The sequence below is a fragment of the Podarcis bocagei genome (assembly GCF_964188305.1).
Source record: "Podarcis bocagei genome assembly, chromosome: 2".
In the NCBI taxonomy this organism is placed as follows: domain Eukaryota; kingdom Metazoa; phylum Chordata; class Lepidosauria; order Squamata; family Lacertidae; genus Podarcis; species Podarcis bocagei.
Genome location: NC_138126.1, coordinates 82,426,380 through 82,450,999, shown reverse-complemented (window position 1 = coordinate 82,450,999; position 24,620 = coordinate 82,426,380). Strand labels below are relative to the sequence as shown.

Sequence of the window (24,620 nt, the reverse complement as noted above, 5' to 3'; positions counted from 1 at the left end):
GCATAAGGGAACTCATGCATATGAAGGGATGAGATGAAATGCTTAAAATATTAGTTCTTCTTGAAGGATGTTTATTCACCGCAGAAACATAGGCTCCTTGCTCCACTTATTCACTGACCACGAGGTTCTGCTGATTTTAAGTATTACATTTCTCCAGCAACATTCCCCCCTTCCTCCCTTTAAGGATTTAAGACTTGTTAGGATTTGTTCACTGGGGCTTTTATTCACAGATTGTTCACCATGTACATAATTTCAGCACTTGTTTTCATTAGGGCACTTTTGCAATCACAGTTTAACCAGCCCTCTAAATTGAAACGGCCATATCAGTCAATTTTAATGGAACATTTTTTAGAAACCCTGACAGACAAGGACCATCAACCATATGCTTAGAAAGGGAATGCTTTTTCAGAGGACACCAAACCATTCTGTCCCCAAGAACCCTGTTCTGAAACCCCCAGCACAGTGACTTGCTGTGGACACAGAAATTCCTAAGATCTTCCAGAGTTTCCATTCCCAGAAAGTGCCCCCTTTTACTTCTGAATGGAGGAGAGTGGCAGATCTTCATATCCAGTGATCTGGGAGGGGTTCTGTTTGGATGGGAATGGGAAGCCAATGCAGAAAAAGCACATCAGAAGTCAACAGAGCATATTTTAAACTGCAGAGAGCTAAATGTGAACCCAGCAGATCAGCAATACACATCTTCTCCTTCAAAGGACTTAATGGTATGCTAATCACCACCCAAGCTTTATTTCCATCACCAGAGATTGGCTTAATTATGCAGGAGTTATGTTTGCAAGGCAATGGATTCCATTTGATTTGCTTCAAGCGAACAATAAAAGCAAAAAGAATCACCCAGCACTTTTAGCTTTTCATGCTGTCAAACAAATTAACACAACTATACTCAATACAAACAATTGCTTACCAAGAGGGCTGCAAAACAGAATCTAAGGGGAGTTGTACAGCACATGATAACAGAGTTTGGAGCCCTTCAAAGAAAATGTTTTGACAGGACGGCACAAAGGATTTTGATTGGCTGCTTATATGTTTTGTTCAACATTTTGTAGTTCCATTATTATTACACATATCAAAATACAGGGAATGGGAAACAAAAGTAGTCCAGGCATTTTCCAAACAAAAAACTATCAAACAGATCCCGCCCCCTTCAAACACTAAAGCCAGCAGGTAGAGTGTGCCTCCTCTACCTAAATGAGCACCCATAGAGTGCTCTTTCTGAACTGAGACATCATCAAATCCCACTAGGTTTCTTTGGCAACTCAGTTCCACCAGACAGCTCCAAAGCATTCCTCCTGTTTTGTATCTTCCTGTTTCTATAGCCAGTGAACCTGGGTGAGATCTTGTTTCTTATTACAGTAGTTTCATCATTTCTGAACGTCTGGACCTTTAGAAGAGGAAGAAAGGCTGCTATCATCATCATCATTATCATCATCATCATCTTTTCTAGCTGCTCATTATCAATACTTTTTAAAAAAACCAAGCCCAGAACTTTCCACATTTTTCTTCTTTCTTCTAAACCAAGTCTTCAGCTCATCATAATGATAGGCATCAGTAACCTGCTACTGCCAGGGTGGGCAGAAGGCAGTTGGTGGACCACTGGCTAATTTCTGATCAGAAGCAGATTGACTTTTATGGTAATGAGAGAAAGACAGTTTGGAGTCTTAACTTGGACAAACCTTTGAAAGGGCCCTGCATGGTGCTCTAAACAAGATAAACAACTACACCAGATCTAGCTACATTCCAGCTGGAAGTATTCCATAAAGATCACTTAAGGAGACACAAAAGGAGACAAAGCTGTGATTCCAAGTATCTGCAGGGCAGACAGTACCAGCATAAGCCATAAGGTTGCAGCCTACAAATTTGAAAATATTGTTCCTTGAGATTTTTATCACTAAAAAGTTGTCTAAACATTGAAATAGTGGGGACCTTGGACAGACAATTCAGTGGTCAGTTGTTCATAGTTCATGGTTTATTCTGTTTCGCTTACCTGGGTCTTCTCCAGATATATCCCTAGTGAGTGGTGGTGGTGGTGATGGGAAGACTTTGCAAATCACATCTGATTGAAACAAAAGGAATAGCTAGTTGAACGTGTTTATCATTAGCAGAGGACAATGAACGTCATAAACCCATCCATGTACAGCTATTCGCACCTAGCCTGATCAAACACACTTCTCATTTAATTCAAGTAAGTGTTACATTTATTCTATCATTATCAATGTTCCATAATATTAGGAGTGTATCTGCCTTGTTTGGTGTAACTCTAAAAGTAACTGTGCATGAAGTTTGGTGTAAGAGCCATGAGCACATTTCAAAGCTGCAGTACATCATGGAATTTTTGGAAGATACAGAAAAGCAGGCATATTTGCTTCAGTATGAATAGCGGCAAATGCTTTTATAAAATTGTAGGTAGGTCTACAGTTTGCTACTAGTTTTGAAACAATTGCAACCCCCATTTAATAAGTTTCCTACCTGCTCTATCATCACACAGGATTCATGGTCTGAACTACATTTTATAAGGTGTTGGCAGCATAATTTTGGAGAAGGTGAGGTGACATAGACTAGCATCTTGAAAATTATTAGTGATGTTTCAAACACTTACCATCAAGAGAGAACTCAGCAGCTGGGATTGTCCTTGTGATAAAAGAGAATAATGGGTATCAATTAAAAAAAAAACATAAGAGGAAGCAGCAGATGAAAAGTCACACAAAGATGGGAAAACATCCTAGAAATCGTAACACTACACCCGCAATGCTTTCTGCACTTACCTGAGAGTAAGTCCCATTGAGTTAAATGAGATTGACTTCTGAGAGGAATGCATAGGATTTCATTGCACTTTGATTATAGCTTTTTACCATCTCGTTGCGTTGTATCTTGTGAAAAGGGCATTCTGCTGACTTAATTCAGATTTTAAAAAGGCTTCAATGATTGGTTTAAAGGGGAAACGTAACCTGCCCACATGCAAAATGCAATTTTAATACCCCTACAACACACATTATTCACCTCTTTGCTAAGCAAAGTTGCTCTAGACATATGTCCCATTGAATTCAACAGCATTGCAGCATCGACTTAAAACACAATGCAATTCAACAGAGGTGGTTCACACAAAGCCGTTGTCATTCTTGGTTGATGGGCTGGGGGGGTTGCACTCTCTGCATGAGCCCAGTGTCCATGTGGACAGAATAACATACATAAAGAAGCTTGCACGTGTATGTAGGCATGATACACACTGTGTACACAGATCATGCAAATCCCATCTAAGCTGCATTTCTTAACTCCTTGCTCCTGGTGTAGATCTTCACTCAGCCCTTCTTCCCTGACAGGGAAGGGGACACCATTTTGCAGCTTGTCTCAGGTGCAAAAATGTCTTGGACTTGCTCGGCTAGTGTCTATTGAATGCTTAGCTTATTTCAACACTAAATAGAGTTACATGAATTGCAGGAATCCTGTCCCACTCTTGGTCTTTGTTTTTTTTCAAAAAAATATGTGGATTGCACTGTGTTTTGTGATCCTTCTTCATGTGTTTTATCAGGAAATAATCAACTAGGTTCTTCTTTTGTGAAGAAAGGTATGGGAAACCCATGACAGTCATCTGAAGTATTAATTCCTGTGCTGTTCATTTCCTAAACTGAAGCACAAATGAATGGAAAACCCAGTGCTGGATGTGAGGCACAGACTGAAAGACAAAAAGGGATTTACCTGCTCCACTGTGTTTGGCTAATGATTTTACCTATGAAGAGTAAGAAAACAGGACAAGACAGCTGATTCATGCAAAACCACTCTTGTAATCAGGAACTGTTTCTGCAAGACCCATTTCCAGGACAGATTTGGCATGATGAGGTTTCGGAAGCAAACCGCCTCAAGAGATCCCATAGGTGTGATTCAGCATGTCATTTGCGAAATTACATTCAGAACAAGGTAATGAATCATAACACCAGGAGATGATGCAAGCTCAAGGCAGGCAAGACTTGGATGTTCTCCTTGTTCTAAAGCAGGGGTAGCCAACATGGTGCCCTTGAGTTGTTCTTGGGTTACAATTTCCACCATCCCTGGTCACTGGCAGTGTGGGATGGGCAGATGGGAGCTGTACTGGCATCACATTGCCTACCTCTGCTTTAAGGAATCCAACAGCTCACACAGTTAAGGGATGGATCAGTCTGTTTCTGGTCCATGATTTTGCATGTGTTCATTCACAAGTTTATTCTGAGTCATTTCTAAATTAATATGTGAATATGTTTTTAAAACTCCACTCTAAAGTTTGAATTTAAATGCATATTTAAACCCAGTACATAATTATTAAATACAGAGTTAAATAATTTAAATACATAATTAAATAGTATTTTGTCACAAAATGAGTATTTTATCTCAGTGAATGTATTTCTGCATGTATCTTATTCTGAAACAGGTGTCCTAAATGCATTTTGGTACATGTTTGAGCCAAGAACAGTACTGCAAAATCCAGAGAAGTGTGAAATCTGAAGCAGACATTTGAGTGAAGCTGTTTGCTTTTGGAGAGTTTGCCATAAGGTCCTGGAGAAAAAGTGAGGCTGACTCCTTTGAGAAGATAATTCTCTAGCACTCACCTATGTCTTAATATTTCCAGTTTGTGTGGTTAATAATAGCTAGGTTTAGTCCCATAAAGGTGGCGGCAGGAGTGTCTAATAGTCTCTGTCGCTTAGGAGTTAAATAGCTCCACACCAGCCCAGGATCTGACCCACATACCAGCAGACAGAACCTTCATATGCAGTCAGCTATGAGGATAAATGAAATGTCTAATAGGGATTCTGCATCACCAAACATTTGGAAGGGATAAAATAGCCAAAAACAAACAAGGTAAAGAAAATCTGTCCCATGAGTCCCGTAGTTGTTATACTGCTGTGACCGATCATCAAAATCTTTTTAGCTAAATTGCAAAGGGTATTTAACCTATATTATATTTTGTATCTTTGAGTAAGCAGATGAAATTAGACTATGTCCTATAATCAAGTCAATGAAAAATGTGCAGCATGGAAATAGGGTAATTCAAGTTGCTATATATAGCAGATGTGTATCTAGCAGGAGAATGTGCATACTGCTTGTGCACATATATCAAAGTGCATAATCTCTAGTTATTACTCACATATCAGCATATTCACTGTAATTTATATAGCTTACTTAACACTGCTGGGAGAGGTGTTCTTTGGTACGTTCACTTACCATGTACTACTTGCATCAGGGCGTCTAGGTTGGAGATATACATGGCTGTGTGACTTCTGACATCCTGAATGTCTGACTGATCCAGATGCACTGTCAGCACTTCCACACTGTCATTGCTGAAATTCTGTTTCTTAATCCTAGCATGTACAAGAGGTCATTCCACCAACCATGCAACCAAACAACCTACCAAACATCACCCCTGATTGTAATGTCTGTCACTCCTAAGGGCAAATACTAAGTTAACCTATGGATAGTGTACAGATAGAAGAGGTTGTGTATGTTGTTGCTTTTGAGTGAAATTCCAATGGTGCCCTTGCACTCACAGGAAGGGGTCTGTTTCGGCAGAGTTGTCCACTAGTGGAAGAAGTGGGGAGGAATTTTTTGCTGATTTCCCCTGTCAGGGGCCCTCTAATGCCAACCAGGATGGGGCAGAGATGACAGGGTGCGGAGATTGGGGGTAGGGAAAGCTCAAGCACTGACTTGGATGAGGCTTTTGCCCCATAGTTTCCAGACACCACAGAAAGGGAATGGGGACCGTCTGAGTCAGTCCCCGTTCCATCTTCTGAGCGTGAGGTGTGGGTTAACTGGACTCATATACCCAACATGCTTGTCCAATTAATGCATGAAGGGGTTAATACCACAGAGTAAGCTGTCCTGCCAGGCTTAGTTATGTCATTTTCCTTACCTTGGGAGGAAATAGGTAATTGAGCCTATTGTCCCCCTCCCCTACATGAGAAGCTCAAAGTGTGAAGAGGCTTGAACTGGTTGCTCCAGTTCAACCGCACGGCTCTCACCAGCCAATCTTGAGTTCCTATACCAATAATCTAGGAACTAGATGCCACATATCATTAGCACAATTATCCAAAATGGTCCCGTTATTGCTACTGAAGAGGCAAAAGCACATTCCTGAAGGTAGGGAAGCTAATACTTTCAGAAGATGTAGGAGGAAGAGAAAAGACTCCCATTATGCCAAGCTTCTCATTACCTGGCATTACCACCATATGAAACCACGTACATGTGGAGAGCAGCGTAGTCTATGTGACAGGCAAACAAAGGGGAATGTGTGATGTGCAACTTACCTCTCTTGGGCTAGCTGAAAATCCTACAGAAAGACAAAAAGAAAACAAGAAATTGTTTTTATTGCACGCAGAGAAAGGGGGGCATCCAGCAAATGAGACTTTGCTAACTTGAAGGGGAGAAAAAGCTGCTCACCTTGAGGAAGAGGCAAGCATCTGTTTTCTCTGTTAGTGCTTGTAGCTCCCGAAGGCCCTGGGCAGCCATGTCCCTCTTGTCTGCCACTTGCTTCTTCAGAGCCGCCATGTCAGCCAGCTGCTTTTTCTCATTGGACTGGATGTCACCTAGGATCTGCTTCTCCTTCTGATCTACCTGAGACTTGATCTCTTGGAAGATTCTGGAGAGCTGATCTGTCAACATTTTCTTATTGTTCTAAGGAAAGAAAGATGGCAACTTTTTATTACAGTTGAATTGTTGGACTTAGGGCATAAACCCGGGGTGTCTTGAGCAATCCTTCCCTATCTAGGCTAAAAAGGATTGTTAGCTCCGTGGTCACAGTCCCTCCCCTGTTCATAAAACTCCAGTAGGAAAAAAACATTATTTTAAAAGGTGTGGGGACTATATATGTCAGATAACATTTTTATAGTGAAAAATGACATATCGCTTCCGCAAAACAGGCCACCAAGCTATCAAGTTTATAGCTCTCAGCAACCTCCCAAGTATGTTGCCAGTCACTCTGAAAAGCACTGTGGGCATCAGCCCCTCAGAAGATCACACCAAAGTATTCTTGCCTCAGTTATCCTGTGGCTACCGCCACTGAGTAATGTGCAGTGCAAACTTATGCATATATACTCAACAGTAAGTCCCATATGAGTGTGCATAGGACTTCAGCTTGAATGTCAACAGAGCTTTTTAATTCTCAGATCCTAATACAACCTCCCCCAACCTGGTGTCATCAGCCTCAGCTAGCCTATCTCTCCTGTCTGGTGCTGCTGGGAGTTGTAGTTCAGTTGTAATGGTTTACCCACTGACACCTTGGCTGGGATCTCTTGCTTGTTCCCTGGCTTGACTTTGGCTTCCTTACCATTGGGTGCTCTTTTTCTCATGCCCTGCTGGTTTCCCAGCAACTGAAGCACATGCACCAAAGTAGTACCAGAAGCTCACATCTCACCAGTCTTCTGTTGTGGCAGAAAAGGTTGCCTGATATGCAGGGCTGTGCAGAGGCAGGGGGTAGCCCTTGTCCTGGGCCTTGGAGAGCTAAGCTGGCCAGGGCCCCCTGTCAGGGCCCAGCCACTGGCAGAGGAAGAGGAGTGTGGGGGGAGCGCACCGCCCCTGGCAGCGTGTTCCTGGTGGGGTGCCATCGCGGCTGCCCCTACCCGTGCTGGGCACCACACCACCGCAGGCAGCGTGCCACGCCCCCAGGGCACACGCCAGCCCCGCCCCCACCTACCCTCCACCTCCCCCCCGGTGCCGGAGCATGAAGCTCTGCCACTGGGCCCAGCTGCTTTTCTGTTTGAGTTTTTAACTTTATTCTAACAAGACTCCCACCCCAGGCCTCAGACAAGCTCTGTGTGGGTCTGTGATATGAAGTGCTGCCTTGGAAGCCCCCTAGTGTCTGTTAGTGGTCACACACTCTTAACCAGGTGCACATACACATACACTAGAGTTGCCATTTTTAAAAAACCCAGTCCTTCCTCTGAGGTTAAGTATCTGAAGAGGGTGTAGAAACACATGCCTGTCCAGACAGTAAATAGAAGGTGCACTAACTAAATCTGTGTCCATGTGTGATAGATGACAGACAGACAGACAGACAGAGATGATGATAGATAGATGATAGATAGATAGATAGATAGATAGATAGATAGATAGATAAGATAGATAGATGATAGATAGATAGATGATAGATAAACCTTCGGGTGAAAAGAGTCACTGGCCAAAAGTGCTGCATAGTTAAAATGAAAAGATTGGGGAGCTGGATGGAGAAGCATATTGGAGACACATTCATTATTTTCCACCTGGGACCTGAGAGTGATGCATGGCATCATGAAGTTACAGCACAAACCTTTATCTGATCCTCACTTTTCTGAAGCTGTAGGAGTGTCTTCTTTGTGGCAGTTTTGTATTCCTGCATTGATTTCATAATCCGTGAGAGAATTACCTGATTAAGAGAAAAACAGAAGGGAAATCACAGAACTGTACATTTCAGTAAGTTTATTTGGTAGATTAATCAACTACAGCAGAGGTTCCAATACTGATCCTTGGGGGACTCTACTTTCTACTTCTTTCCATTTGAAGGGGGCGTCCATTTATTCCTATTCTTTGCTTCTTGCAACTTAACCAATTCCTGACCCACAAGAGGACTTCTCTTATTTCTTGACTGCTTATTTCTTGACTCAGGAATCTTCGGTGAGATACTTCATCAAACATTTTTAGAAAGTCCAGGTATGCTATGTCAACCAGATCACCTCTGTGTATATGCTTGCTGACACTCTTGTTGACACCCTCATGGGTTTGTGAGACAGGATTTTCCCTTGCAGAAGCCATGCTAGCTCTGCTTCAGCAGGGCTTGTTCTTTTATGTGCTTGGTTAGTTCATCTTTAACAATACTTTTCACCAGCTTTCCAGAGACTGACGTTAAGCTAACTGGCCTGTAATTTCCAGGACCACCCCCCCCCCAATTCCTTTTTTAAAACTGCCGTTGCATTAGCTACTTCCCAGTCTTCTGGTATGGAGGCTGATCCGAGGGACATATTTCTGTTTTGAAGACCAGCAATTTCACATGTGAGTTCCTTGAGAACTCTCAGGTGGCTGCCATGCATCCTGGCAAGGATGCTTGTGGTTGCATTTTGAGAATGGAATGCACATTGACTTGGAAATAACTCCCATTGAACTCCATTTGTATGTTTGGGCTGCCATGATGGTGAATTTCTGCTAAATTTGTCTTTTCAAATAATATGTTGGGTCTTCTTCCCAAGTAGCTAGACTCCTAATGATTTAAAGCACAATCAAGTATGCAATTAAGTACACAGAGGTGTTCCAATGCTCTTCTGTCCCCATATCCTGGTCAAAGTCCCACTAGCCTCAGCAGAACTTTTATTTTTTTATGTAATTTTGTAATTTTTTTGTGTAATTTATCTCCTGCCCTTCCTCCTGAAGGAGCCTAGGGCGGCAAACAACAAGCAAACAGAAAATTTGTTCTTCTAGAAACAGGCTGCAGGTTCTTACAGAAGGTCATAAATTAAAAGCAATGGCATTAGTTACCACTAACTTTTTTGCAAAATTGTGCTCTAATCTATCAGGGGCTGTTGATAAGGTGTTCTCTGGGAAGGGCTGTTAACACACAGTGGAGTGTTTGTTAATCTTGGCTGGCATACTGCCATGCTCAGAGGGGGAGAAAAAGTCAATGATCAATGCCAGGAACTGTAATGCACAAACACATTGTCAAGCACGGAAATGAAGATACCTGCAGAAAGTGCTGAGGCTAAGCAAGGTCTATAGGTAGTCTCCACTGTTGGTTTGGTGTCATTTCTCAATGGGACCTTCTGGGTGAAAAGCGCATGCTCTATGACAGTGAGCTACAGCCCTTCCCCTGACTACATATTTGTATAAATATATGCCTCACCATTAGAAAAACACCCCACAAGTATAATTTGCTACTCCTTAGTTATCAGGCTTTGAATGCTACTTGATGCTTGATGTTTTTTGCTTCGTTTTCTCCCCCCAATACTATTTGTTTCAAAGTCTTGCAGGATCCCTTTCTTTACTTCCACATTCTGCCATTCTATTTAAAACATCTCTCTCTGTTACATTTAATTGGAGGACCTTTTTGGAACACTCCATGCCTGGTTGAAGCCCCTTACCATCTGCTTGTCATACTCGTCCTTAAGGGCGACGACGCTGTGGCCGCTGTGGGAGCCAGTGGTGGAGCAGGCCTTGCAAACACACGCCAAGTTGTCTTGACAGAAGCATTCCAGCAGCATGGCATGCTCTGGGCATTTCTCCTCCTCCTGGGCTCCAGCGGTCCCAAGAGCCACCAAAGCATGGTTCTTCTGGGTGGCCTTCGAATTGTGTTTCCTCAGGTGGTCCCGGCACAGGGACGCCTCACAGGTCAGACACTTCTTCTCCGCTGAGTGAGGTTTCCCTAGGCAGAAATCGCAGGGAATCATGATTCTCTTTCCCTTGAGCTTCCAAGGAGGCTTTTCGTTCTGAGTAGGCAGCGAGGAACTGCCAGCTCTCTGTTGACAACCTGGCATGAACCTTGAACACAGGGTAGGAGGTGCTGGCTTTGGACTCCTGCACTGTGTTTGGTATGCCCTGGGCAGAGTCCTAAGAGAACTCCTGCAGCCCCAGCTCAGGGACACAGGACGGCCATGTATGCCGTGTGTCACCATGTTCCAGCAGGTGGTTGTTTCAAATTCCATTGCTGTCTCTCTGCCATGGATCCAAAATCCATGCAGACTAGCTAAGCTCCAGTTCAATGAAAGGAAACTTGCAGGATTTTTATTTTTATTAAAAACAAAACAAAACATTTCCAGGCATTTGGCACAATAGACTCAGCTCTTCCAATGAAGATGTCTACTATTTTATTTATTTGGTGGGTTTTTTTAAAAAATTAAAGATTTATACTCCGCTTTTTGTGGAACTTCCTCCACAAGTGACTTACAATCTCCAAGAAAACCAACTTAAATACAATAGAAAATAAAAGAAAGCATAAGGCACTCAAGCCATAAGACAGCATACAAAACAAATCCAGGAAACCTTGCATCTAAGACTCTTCATTAAAATCAAAGTGAAGAGGTAGATTTTAAAGGATCCAGTTTTCATTTTGTGTGGTGCTACAGAGTAGAGAATCCTATGCATGTTTTGAAAAATAATACTTTGTGCGGGCACCTATGGTCCTTTTATCAAGATAGGAGTATCAGAACCTCATTTTTGACCAAATATTATTAATTATAATTGTATTGCATTGTACTGTGGCCCTCCCTTCACTGTAAGATCCCGAGGTGTGTTACAGCATCTATCTATCTATCTATCTATCTATCTATCTATCTATCTATCTATCATCTATCTATCTATCTATCATCTATCTATCTATCTATCTATCTATCTATCTATCTATCTATCTATCTATCTGCTTGTTAAATTTGTATCCCACTTTTCCAATAGCATGCTCAAAGGCAGATCACAAAATAAAAGTGACTAAAGTCACTAAGTTGCTATACAAAACAGAAAATTGAGGGTTGGCACTTCGTGACGTCAAGTGCTTACAGCCAGACATGGCAAAACAGAGTAGTCCTTGGGCCCTCCCTCTGTGTGAAGTAAAGTATAGAAGACTGCCTCTAGCTTTGGATCATTGCCAGGCTGCTTTCCTGGATGCCCTTATTTTAATGTGTCTGCCCATATAGAGTAAGGCGAAACCAGCCACCCTCATCTGAATGCTAATAACCTTGTCCCAGAAATCCTGATTAGGAAGCATCATGCCTAGCAGAGCCTGTGGGAGCTTCACCCAGAGACTGCAGAGGTCTGCACACCTGTAAAACATGAGAAATGCATATGCAATCCCCATACTGCATACTGCATTTGTTTTGCTCTGTTTTTTAAAAAAAACATACACTATATGACAGAGCAGAGGTTCCCAAACCATGGTCTGTGAGCTTCATTCAGGTAGTCCATAGTATGTCTGTAAAAATACAATTGAAAATACAATTGAAAATCATACAGTGCTTGCAATAAGCTTCCTGAACTGGGGTGGGTGGGAAATAGAAAGGCAATCCATTTCCCCCCTTTCTGACTCCTTCTCTTTAGTAACTACATGCTGGCAAAGTAGATCCCTTCCTTTCAGGCTTTACTTCCTCCCTGCTTCTCCCAATTCAAGCTTGTTTTGAGTATGAGCTAGCGGGTGGTAGTGTTCACTTCCTGGCTCCATCTTGTCCGCATGCAAAACCTATACAGTACTTAGAATGGCTTTGTTTGCCACGGTTAATAATCAGCAGCCTTAATGGGCTATTCCTTTCTGCACATCGCTGCAATATATTTGCCAGACTCCAAGGATTTGTGCAGGGGCACCCTGCTGTACAAGCAAGAGTCCTTATGCTGGCTTCTGCTAGCACACCAAAGTATTTTATTCTGATCCTTAATGCCTAGAGAGCAGAGGGGTCTGAAATGACGGATTTATGCACATGAACGGCATTTCTGAAAACATCTCTCACAATCGCAGATAAGGGCAGGGACCAGAACATAAAGAGAGTCCTGGTAAACAGGGACACTTGCAAGATACAATTTCACACATTTGAATGATTATATCATTTCCTTTCTACCCAATGTTACTTACTCACCTGGGGGTTTCTTTAAGCTTTCTGCTACATTTTCCTTTTCCTTTCTGCTCAAACACTTTTATTCTGCAAATAACAATTGGCTCTTTCTTCCCATGCCCACACACCTCCAAAGTACTCTTTCATCCTGTTAGCAGAATAATAAACACACCAAGTTCCAAGGCTGCGTGGAGAAAGTGCTCTGAGGGTTGTGTGCGTACAGTGACAATCCCACCCCCCTGGGGCTTTGTGGCATGACTGAAGCATAATTGCAATGCTTGCACTTTTGCAGTGGAATGAAACCTGACTCTGGGCTCATCTACACTTACCTTTGCTCTGCATTTTTGGACACAGGTCCCGGCTTTCCAAGTCCATGTCCAAGCGCTCCCCGCCCCGCAGCACTTTCCCCACAAAAACCTGAAAACAATTAATCAGAAAACCCAAACTGCTGAATTATGGCTGGGTCAGGGAGAAGCAATGACCCTGAGGTGGTAGGAGGAGGATGAAACAACTGGAGATGGAGCAGTTGTCTTGGCACTTTTGAATTAAAATGAGCTATGTTTGGTGTCTGTTGCTTTCCTCATTAATGATAAGTTTTTTAAACACCTGGCCCTGCCTCTTGTGTTACTTGGGAGATCAGTTAATACTTGGGGGTCAAGGGAAAGATCCCCAAACAGCATTATGGGGATCCAAGGGTTGCATGCTGCATCCATTGTCCCTTTTGTCACAGAGTGTTATCTTTGCCAATGAAGCATGTGAATAATGTAAAATCATCCTAATAATAATAATAATATATTATTTATACCCCGCCCATCTGGCTGGGTTTTCCCAGCTACTCTGGGTGGCTCCCGAAGAAGAAGAAGAAGAAGAAGAAGAAGAAGAAGAAGAAGAAGAAGAAGAAGAAGAAGAAAGTGACAAAATATCAAACATTAGAAACTTTCCTAAACAGGGCTGCCTTCAGATGTCTTCTAAAAGTCTGGTAGTTGTTTTTCTCTTTCACATCTGGTGGGAGGGTGTTCCACAGGGTGGGCACTACTACCGAGAAGGCCCTCTGCCTGGTTCCCTGTAACCTTACTTCTTGTGGACCTCTTCAAAGCAGTGTCAGAGCTTCTGCACGGGGCACTTAATCTTGATCTCTATTAGAAATCAAAGACTACAGCTGTTCCATAAGCTGGCATCTTTCAGAAGACACCTCTGTCTTCTATAGCTGTAAACAAGGCCTACGATAGGTGTGAGGATCACCAGACTCCAGCCGATTCATAGAGAGGACATGGGTGCAATTTAGGAGCAGAAAGCCTCCCAAAAATGTACACACAATTCCACACAGAGTTGCAAGCAAGCAGTATATTTCATAGTATATTTGTTATGATTTATTTATTTATAGGCAGATCACTTCACTATTTACAGTACATGAATGTAGAGATTCTACAGTCTTTGTGATGTAAACAAGTAACTCCACGGCAGGGGAGTTTCAAAAAGAAGCCAGTTCTGAAGTATTTACACAATTTAAAATAGAACTTTTATATACCTACCAGATAGATATAGAGAATACATTGAGCAATTTGGTTAAATCATCTACGAAACTATAGAATCTGACAATGTAAAAATACAAGAAAACGTTCTCTCATTTAGAAGGTAGACATTGAAATCACACTAGAAAGAAATATTTCTTTTAAAAAATGACAATAACAAAGGAGAGGCATAAGAATCTATGCCGATTAAGGTTAAAGTATATTACATAAATAAGGACACAACAGAACACAACTGGGGGGAAATTAAGTGAAATATAAAAATCTTCTATTTTTTTTAAAACAGTGAACTAAAAACTTGATTTTATTGATTACAAAAGGGGTCAATCCTGCTGCTTTTACTTACCAAGAAATAAGTTATCACTTAGTTAATACATGTAAAAGAGAAGCAGAATTGGCCCCTTCTAATTATTAGCAGTGTCCTCTTCAAAAAACAAAAAAAGTAAAATCTAGTTTTTATTATAAATAACATAGCAAATGTGCCCCTCTTTTAGGTGAAATTCTTACACCTTTCTTAAGAAATGCATCAATTTAGTCTCCTTCACTCTCTCTGGCTCACATACACTCATAAACACACGCTGCAAACGGTGGTATTAATTCACTCTTTTTCACTTTTCCAATAAATAATGCCACCTAAAGCACCAGTGGCTGCATTAAAACCAGACTCTCCAGGGGTTTGCCTTGCTATCCACACCAGACATAGTTTCCTCCATGAGGAAATGGGAAACGTTTTGACTTTTTTGGGGGGTGGGGACCAAAACCTTCAGTGTAAATTGACCCTTCAAAAATTCAATAGGCTAATCTAGTAGTACAGGTGCATTTTTATGCATGTGAAGCTCTGTGAAAACTGGCCTACCCATTCTCTTCAATGTTGTGTAAAGCTTTGAAAGACAGAATTCTGCCATAATGAAGAATATGGAGCAACCTTATTTCTTTCTCTTTTTTTCAGCTCCATTTGCTCATTGGATCACAGCCTAGGTAATGGATTGGGGAAACCTGTGACCTTTTGAATATTGTTGGGCTCCAGCTCCCATCAGCCCCAGCCAGCATGAACCATGGTCATGGATTATGGGAGCTGTACCCCAATAACATCTAACAACACAGGCTCCCCCATCAATGACATGTGCTATGCATTCCAAGGACAGAGAACCTAAGCGAGGCTGATGCATTTGATTTAATCTGCCTCACTGGCACAAAGTTTAGGGTGACAGCACGATACCGTGATAAATTCACCCAAGCCAGATTGGATAGCTTGCTCCTTAACACTAGGGCATAGCCGAGTTTTCACCGAGATTCTGCACATAACCTTTTCCCACGACATGCTCATTTTTCATGTGCAGGGAGCGTACGGAGATGCGTTCAATCATGTGAGCCCCCCACCTGCAGTCAGGTGGCAAGCTCACTTGCAGACTGTTAGTGACAACCTCAGTCATAGAGATCCCATCCCTAAGCTGCATGACATGCAGCAATGCTTGTGTACTTGTTTTTGTAGCATCTATCCTACAACACATTAATTTGTTAGAGCATCATAGGTGCTCACCTCTAGTGCATTTCTGTTGTCCACTATTAACGGTAGACTTCCAGCTATCAAATGCAAAATGCATAAGCCCCCAGGTTACTTTGGGGGAGGGGGCGCACTGCCCCCTTAAGTGCAAGGAGGTACCTGCAATCATACGTACATGAAAATGTTATGGTTGGGCCAAAAGTCATGTTAAAATGATGCATGGGCATCAGTGATGTGGGGGAAATGATGCCAGGGGAAATTGTCGAAAAGCACACAAATGAGAACGAGGCCTAAACAAACAATTATTTGCAGAACCTTGATGGGAAAGCAGAAGGCTTTGAATGCTCATATTGCTAAAGTGTGTCACAAATAGACTACCCTGCTGTAAGAACAAATGGAGGAAATGCTCAGCTACAGATTAAGGACTTGCTATTTTCATCTGGCAAATGAAAATCAAAGTGTCCTTGCTCTCTGATTCCTCTAAGGCTTTTTGACATGGGCTACTGAGAAAATTGGATGCTAATCATGGAAACACATGACCAAGCTGACATGAAAGTTTCATGGAGGTAGCAAAGCTCAAGACAGTCACTCTGAGAGGGAACGTGGGATGAACATTTCCATCGACTGACAATGAAAGTGACGTTTGGGAACCCAGTTCTTCTGCACGCATCTTCTTTTTCTGATGTCTGCATTCACTCCTTTGTCTGGTTGCTGAATTTAGCAGGAACTATTTGCGTTTCACATAAAAGCATGGTTATTTAAAGGACCAAGGGCAAGGAAATGGCTTATGACTTATTCCTATCGTTAAGGTATTTTTCCTAATTAAGAAGCAGTTAGGAGGGACTTCTTTTTCACTCACACATACCCACACGCACACCCCTACATATAATATAGAGATAGTTCTGTTTATTTAAAAAAATAAATGTCTCCCTCATGATTGCCTTTCTCAACACACCCTCTTATTCCGAAACACCCTGGAAAATTGAATTCTTTAAATTTGTTTATTTGGTTTCTCACCTGATCTTGCAAAGGCTTGGTTTGTTTCTGCTGCTAATCGTTGTTATGGCTAGGCCTACCCCTTGGGTACGGGGTCCTTGGCTTTATGCATATTATTAAGAGAAAGAATATGGGAGAAAGTTAGGCAGACTTTGCAGAAGTATACGGAAAGCACAAGAGCGCAAGCTCTTTTTAACAGGGCAGAGGAAGTACCAGTAACCGTAAAGGTAATTAAGGTCTTTCTTTAGCTAATGGGGGCAGGGGACGCTCAGCTACTCGTCTTAGCCTCATTGTGCGGCCACCTTGGGAAATCAAAATGAGCTGAACTGCACCAAGGTTTAAATCTGCCCAAACATGTTGGCGGCAGTGATGGCTATAGCAATGTGTAAAGCTCATTTTAATTCCCCCAACCTAAATAAGGAATAAACTTCCTTTCCCCCTTTTCATCTCCAACCTGTGCTTCGAACTCAGCAAGTGAGGGGCTTCAGGCTGAGGAAGTGAGCCTTGTGAGGGACTGCACCATGGAACTAGCTCCTCACACACTAGTAGTGGTGACACTCAACTGCTGATGGCTTTGCTGGTTCCCTTGTGCACCACACTGACCCCCCATTACTGCCTCAACCCTCCTGAAAGCAGCAAGCCACCCAGCTGGTGGGAGGTCAGGGGAGGACTGCCACCCTACCACTGTCCTCACAGTATGAGCAAAATGCCTATTCTGTATTATAGGCCAGGACTGTGGAACCCACCAAGCCCATCACAGTATGCCAGCCATCTACGGAGGCCTGCAAGACACTTTGACCCCTGACCAGGCCTCTGGCAGGCTGGTAGTTTGGCAAGCCACAAGTTCTGTAGGTCTGTTAAAAAGGTATCCACTCAGCTGCTCTGATTCGTGGGGATGAACTAGGATATCCACTGTATCAAAGTGGTCCTTCCGATTCCTGTGCCATTCTGAACTGAGTTTTGGGGTTTGTTTTTTTCACCACCAGAAGCTCAGACTACTACTTGCCGTGCATGTGGAGCACAGCAGCTTGCTGCTCTACGAAACAGAGGACTCTCCTGGAATATACCCTGAATACAGGCTTGCTGCCTAAAATTCTCCCATCGCATATAGAGCAACTTTCCAAGCTTCTGATAGCCAAGGGTTTTTGCACTGTTTGTATCCCTGTGGCTGATACAAACTTAGCTGTGCTTCCAATAGCCATTAAAATAAGCCACAGGTTACTAGTGTGCCACAACCAGCATTAGATGTCCGTGCTTTTCAAACCATACCACTCAGGCTCTACATTCAACAGTGGTGGATTTACAGCTGCTGCTGCTGTACCCAGCAGCAGTCAGAGGGGCTCAATGCCCCGCCACTACCTTTTCCCTATACATGTGTGCGTTTGTGCACATGTGTGCATATTGCATAAAGTCCTAGTGAAATTTCTCACAAAAAATTAAAATAAATATTTTTATAGGCTTCAGGCAACACAAAGACCACTTATTGCACCTCTCCCTATATCTAGGATTGAGAGGCCATGTGCGTTACAGGACCTTCTTCCCTCCTCAAAAGAGCATGCATGTGCATGCTCTAACATCATTGGTAAGTCCAGCCTCTTAAAAGAAACTTGAGATAATAATAATAAAAAAACTGATTAAATACAAACCCATGTTTGCAAGCGATCTGCACTGAAGGCAGCTCTTTCTGGAGAGCAGAAGGATTCTTCCTTCTCCTCTGCAGCTGCATTCAACACTTTCAGCATGCTCAGAAATTTGATGCATTTTCCATCTCTCTGACCAAAGCCAGCGGTGAACTTTGATCTACCCTTGTAACCAAGCCAGGAGATGGAAGAATTCCACTTAACGGTTGTAGGGGTGGTTACTTATTTTTCTTCTTCTTCTGTTCGATTGTTCTCTGAAAACATCAGCACAGCACAGGACAGGACAGGACAGTCCTACCCACCCTAAATGTGTCGCTATGTACATTCTACAGTAAGCTCTATAGCAATCACATGTAAACATCATTGTGGTGAGGAAATACTAGGACAGAAAAAGGCAGAGCTACAATGAGGCACTTGTCAACAGCAGATGCTTTGTCTGGGCCAGATTTTGCTCTGGGCTGATCATGAGAGGATCTTGCAATCCATCAGTATGTTCTCGAATGGAGGTGGTGCAAGCAACATTGAAGCAGCCAATATCATGAGGTTTATTATTATTATTATTGGCCAACAACACGTGAAATTGTGACATCAGTTACTATATAAAATAAGCACTGTTGTTATTAAAGCTCCACATTAAAAGACAGAAACGATCACATAATTAGAATGGGATAACACATGAGCTGATGCCTTGACCTCATTCATGGTGTTTCTGATGCGTGTGGTCCTTACTGGGTCAATGGAATTACTCAAGACAGGCAAGCATGAGTTAGACCTAAGCCAGGCAGTTGCCAAGGTCTTTGGCAATTTGTACCTTTTGATTCAGATTAAATACCTGCTGGCCGAATTAAGGTTGTTGCATTCTGTATACATGGGGTGGCTAAATGCCAGAGATCCTTTGTGAAAAATAAACCATAGACATGGTGGCTGATGAAGGTATTAGCAAGGTTATTTGGTCCCCACTCGAAAATGCTATCTCTTGATGCACCTGATGGTTTCTTGGTCTGCCTCTCATGTCCCTGGACATTGCTTCCAAGTATAGCACGAGAACAGCCATACTGCATGAGGCATTAGCACAGTATATTGTGGCAAGTCCGAGCTATGTTTGAGTGAAACAATTGCGGAAGTTAGATAGCGACTCCTTCCCACTACTCGGTCTTCTGAGCTAGAGGCTTCTACACTGCCTCTGTCCCAGCACCCCGGTTCGTATCAAAGAGCCCCTAAACTAGTTGCTTAAATCACTCTAAGACTTCCTTTGTAATGACTCCTCAAACTTCTGAATATGAGAGAAGCCAGGGAAGAAATAAAGGAGGGCACAAGATCGCCGCCAAGAGGAAGTCAAAAGGAACATCAAATAGGCAGTGACATCCATGCCTTTCTTGACAGGGAGCGGGAGAAAGAGAGAGAGGGGAAGTCGCTTCACAAGGCTTCATAGCAATGACACTATGTTTTATGGCTTATTCCACTCATAAGGAGAGTAGTGTTCAAAATGGAGCAGGGACTGCTGATGAGCCATGTGCTATGTGCCAGCTGTAAGCACTGTGAACTCACTCAGCCCAAGGTGTGAGAATTCCTTTGAACTTTTTTTCTGTTGGGTGTTTCCCACCAGGCAGGAGATTTTGCTTTGGTTAGATGAGCAGATGGGTAAAAAACTATTCCTGAGGCTACTGGTGATGTCATGTATGGCCTTAAATGAATTGCTCCACGTTCTTCTACCTCAAACTCCCACACGGACCTGGCGAAACTGCAGCTGCTATCATTAGATGGTAGATGTAATGCAAAGAAACCTCTGGGCATAATTGTTCTGGGATTGGCTCTCAGACTTTCTCAGTCTTGCTGTAGACTTGTGCTCCTGCACTACTGGTCACGATGGCTATACAGAGCTTTCAAGTTTAAAGACAGAACGCCTCTTGAGTAACAGTTGCTGGAGAGCAAACAAAAGGACTACTGCCTTCATACATTGCTGGAGAGCACCAAAAGGAGAGGACTATTACCTTTTAGGAATCTAGTCGCCCATGGCACAAAACAGAATGCTTGACTAGATAGGCATTTGTTCTGATCCAGAGGAGTTTTTCTTTGTTCTGATCCAGAGGAGCTTTTCTTTGTTCTGATCCAGGGGAGCTTTTCTTACGTACCATTTCCCTGGCAGGTGGGGCTTCACTACCTTGTGACCACTGCCAATCCATCATAGACAGCGGGAAAACACACACTCTCCCCTTGTACCTTTTTCCTCCCTCCCCTTCCTCAAAAATGCACCATTTCTATCCACCCAGAGCCAGCTCTGGACTGAGGAATCACAATGTGCCTTGTGCCATCAACAAACAGGGCAGTGGTGATCCCAGAATTCAGCCCAAACGAAACGGAATAAATGGCTTATATAGCAAGAGCACAATATCAGTCGGTCACCCCTTGGTTCGCCATGGACAGGGCTGAAGCCAATTTCAACTGAGTGGCCAATTGGAGGGCACCCTTTGGGGAGGGCCACATCTGCTGACAGGCAAGTGCCTCATTACAGTGCATAGTTAAAAATCAAGGAAGCGGTACAATAAATCTGAATTACAGTACATCTGAGCCATAAATACATTATAAGTATATATTTCTTTCTTCTATTAAAAATTAGTTTACAATCCTGATTCTATTCACAATTAACAATTTCATCATCACACACTACAGACAAAAAAAAAGTTATGGTGAACACAGCTGCAAATCCACGGCGGAAGTGGGGTAACGGTGGGGCAGAGAAAGGGGCCGGACAAGAAGGGGACAGGAGGCTTTTGCAGGCTCATCCTAACACAACCAGTCAGAAGCAAAGATACTAATGTGTGGCAGTGGAACATCAACACCATGGGGACTCACAGACAGAAGCAGCTTGTTCAATGTAAACATCGATTTAAAGGGACAGCAGTCTCTCTCTCTCTCTCGTTGTATACTTAATCATTTCTTTGAAAACGTAAACATATTGGAAGTGCCTTGACTGAGGTATTGAGGTATTCCTCAAAGGTTAAGGCTGTTACCGATGTAGGCTTTCCTGGGCCTCCTGCAGCAGGCTGTCGAAATCCATGGTCTCATATTTGCTTTTTATCAGAGCTGGGGAGGACTCTTCTGTGTTGGAATCTGGTGCCACGAGAGAAGAAGTACACATGTTGGTCAAAGGAAAAAGCAAAACCTGTTAAGCACCCCCCAAAAGAGGCAGAGAAGAGCCGTACTATGCATTCTCTCTCTCTTGGTTTTTTTTAAATATTAGCATTCCTCAGATATTTGGTGTGGAGGAATTATGTAATTACTACACAACAGGAACTAAGGAGGAAGGAGAATTCCCTTTGGCCCACATTTTTAAGTGGGTTAGTCAAATACACACCTTCTGGACTAATAATGTGGACTGTAGTTCAATTATCCTTCAGGTTACAATTCCCAGCTCAGCAAAACACCAAAATGTGTTTTGTTTTGTTTTTTAAAAAAAATACTTTTCAAAAATACTTTTTAAAATACAAGTGAGGAATAGGAAATTTGATTCCTGATTTATTCCTGCTGATTGTGTTTTGCAATTCATTTTTGTGCTGCTGAAACTTTTGTTTTTATCACTGTTTATTTATTGTGTTCTTTTTAGAAAAATAGTATTTTTTTAAAAAAGTAAAACGCCATACAAGGTTCAGCTTCATAGCATATATTAAGATAAATAAGAAATACATACACAATATATATTTCAGTATATAATTGTGTTATTGTATTAAATACAGTCTTTCCTAATCCTAAAATAACACATTGTATAAGGACCTATGATTGCCTGATGAATGCACTCTACCATTCCATTAGTCAATGAATAAGCTCCAGTTCTGTTAGGTTTCGGCCTACATTCTTTCATTGTTATATAGCTTGTAAGCTTAGTTATTCCTGCAAATTCAATACATTTTTGCCTCCCATTCTCAGTTGGAGCAGGAGCATAATCTCAGGGTCATGGGCAAAAGATTCCTGCATTGCAGGGGGTTGAACAACATGACCCTCACAGTCCCTTCCCTTCTTTTCCTAGGATTTGAATGTTTTTTTCCAATATTTTGAGTAACATTTTACAGTGTGTATAATAATGCAAGACATCAGTTCTCCTAGCTGGTTTTTGTGTGTTTGTCAATACAAATAAGGTAGGTCCTAAATATTGCGGTACTTTTTATTTTCCCTATTATATTCTTAATCTGGGATGTGTTTGGGGTTGGTTTGCCTTTTCATACAACCATAAAATACTTTTATTGTATTATATAGCTGCTGTATACTGCCTTGGAGGCCCTTCCAGTAAAATAAAAAGGCCTATAAATTGGAATATAAACAACTACAACAAAATAGTGACAAGCCAGAGAAAGTGAGCAAGCTGAAGCTCCATCGAATGTCTGTAATAACTCAAGGTATTCCCCTATTAGCTAAAACAAACCATCAATGATAATAAATAGAAGTGAACCTATTGGGCCGTCAATGAGCATTATGTACAAATGATAACAAACACAACGGGAGACAGCACAGCAAAGAAATCATCACCACTGAAACAAGGGATGGAGGAGGACGTGGACCGCTTTGGAGTGACATGGGGGTGGCTTACCCAAGTCGGTGTATCTGGTCCAGAAGAAGTGCCCAAAGCCACCGTAGCTCAGCTGGAACAAGGGCTCATTTCTTTTCCTTAGCGAGGCACCATTCTTCAAGGATAAGGCGGCATGTTCTGAACACCGATACGTGATGAAGCCATATTTATCTCCCCTGAGAAACAAAATGAAGAACTTAAGCATAGGCAACAATTTACTGCCATTTATTTGTGTCACGTTTTCTGTAAACCTCCAAAAGGACACATCGTTTTCTCCTCAAAGAAGGTAGATAGAGCTGGAAGGTAATAGACATCCCAGTGAGCCTTTGTGGTTAGCCAGGGATTAGAAGCCAGGTGCTTACACTGGTCTCATTGAAATGAATGGACATGACTAAGTGAGGTCCAATAGTTTCAACAGATTTACTCTGAGTAAGGCTTAGCTGAATACCACCCTCTAATTCTCCTTGCATGCCACACTTTGTAGGTCATTAGAACCCTTGAGTCCAAATATATAGGCCTCTACATTTCTCTTTATTTAGGAGAAAGGGGGACTCGTTATTTTATAATCAAGCAGATCCCTAGAACAAAAAGGATTTCAGAGGGCAACAGTCCCATGAAATAACACTGGAGAAAGCATTATGTCTCTTTAAAATCCTGTGAAGAAGCATCTCTTCAGATCACCATTGTACCACAGCAGCAGACACTTTCCCAAAGAACAGACATCTCCAGAGTCGCCCCCACAAAAAACACTCTCCAGCTTTCAATCCCCAAATAAGACCGAAGTCCTGCATCTCATGTCTCACAGGATAGACAGGCTAGGTTCCCGGTGCTTAGATCTCCAAAAGTTCCTGCTGGTTCTAGCAGCGAGGGAGGGGGAAGCATAGCTTTGACCCACCTTTTATTCCTGGTCAAAACGCAACACTCAACAATCTCTCCGAACACCTCAAAGCGCTTCTTCAGTTCAGTGGAGCTCATACTGCTGGCAAGGTTTCTGATGTACACTACACGGCCTTCTCCCTGTTTAGGGATGAGAATAATTGCTTAGGCCTGTCCTGATACAACTCTTTCTTCTTCTTCCGACTGAACTCTTTCTATCCCCCAACCTGCTTTAACAACAAGGCAGTATGATGTTGTGTAACAAATGCACAAATTCTATCTGCTGAAATGGCTCTTTGAGGAGTAGCTGCCTGCTAGCGCTTCACGGCTAGCTTGCCTATCGTGCACCCTTTATCGTCTTATTTTATGTCTCCCTTTCAAAAGTTGCAGCTTTCCCCCATTTCAGCTTCACTACAAAGTTGCCATGGAATCACAATTCCCACTGCTCTCTGTAAGTGCCTGTTGATGAATTCGGCACCAAGTTTCTCCTGGGTCAAGAACTGAATCTGTTGCCGGTTATGTTTACTTTATTTCTTTCTAATTCATCATCTTAAACTGGTGTTGGGCCAGGAGATGCTGCAACATGTACTGTGCCACTCCAACTTGGAGTGGGAGTCAAACCAAAATTGCTTTGTCCCTAAATTCAGATGAATTTTCAAAAGAGGGAGTCAACCGATCTGGCACCATTCCCACTTGATTTATTACAGAAGCTCCCACATAGCAAACAGGTCACTTACAATGGCTTTTTCTCTCCTCTTCTCCATCTGTCCAACAGTTCCATCTTGACACTGCTTGCCATTTTCGTATCTGTTTGATAAACAAGAAGGCACATGAATTTAGTCCTGAATGGACTCTGGCTGGTCTGAGCGCTAGAAATCACAAGGAAGTAGAGGCACACTTGTTGCTTGCAGGGACAGGCTCACAGCACCAAGAATGCTGTGTCTGCAACAGCAGGCTTTCAAAGACAAACACCAGCATCCA

The 24,620-nt window shown here is 42.5% G+C and overlaps 2 protein-coding genes across 3 annotated transcripts in view; both read right to left on the bottom strand.

The window, feature by feature from the left end:
• Nucleotides 1-203: 203 nt before the first annotated feature.
• Nucleotides 204-10,733, bottom strand: LOC308578351 (E3 ubiquitin/ISG15 ligase TRIM25-like). 2 transcript variants are annotated; one of them, XM_081178619.1, is made up of 9 exons: nt 10,083-10,725; nt 8,285-8,380; nt 6,421-6,654; nt 6,288-6,310; nt 5,209-5,345; nt 3,712-3,742; nt 2,615-2,646; nt 2,003-2,071; nt 204-1,399 (listed from the first exon to the last, which is right to left on the bottom strand). In XM_081178619.1, exons 1-9 carry the CDS (start codon nt 10,641-10,643, stop codon nt 1,380-1,382), a joined length of 1,203 nt encoding a protein of 400 aa, XP_081034745.1. In that variant the 5' UTR covers nt 10,644-10,725; the 3' UTR covers nt 204-1,379. The 2 variants fall into 2 exon arrangements, 1 of the variants encoding a protein (XP_081034745.1); XR_014003893.1 differs by lacking the exon at nt 3,712-3,742 and having other exon boundaries at nt 10,083-10,733.
• Nucleotides 10,734-13,888: 3,155 nt separating this feature from the next.
• The window catches only part of PPARGC1B (PPARG coactivator 1 beta), a 115,000-nt gene continuing 104,268 nt past the window's right edge, over nt 13,889-24,620 (bottom strand). The window contains exons 9-12 of the mRNA XM_081178366.1: nt 24,377-24,446; nt 23,659-23,780; nt 22,785-22,939; nt 13,889-21,313 (exon numbers count right to left, since the gene is read on the bottom strand). Of these exons, the coding sequence (XP_081034492.1) occupies nt 21,210-21,313; nt 22,785-22,939; nt 23,659-23,780; nt 24,377-24,446 (451 nt within the window). The 3' untranslated portion in view covers nt 13,889-21,209. The remainder of the gene's footprint in view (nt 21,314-22,784; nt 22,940-23,658; nt 23,781-24,376; nt 24,447-24,620) is intronic.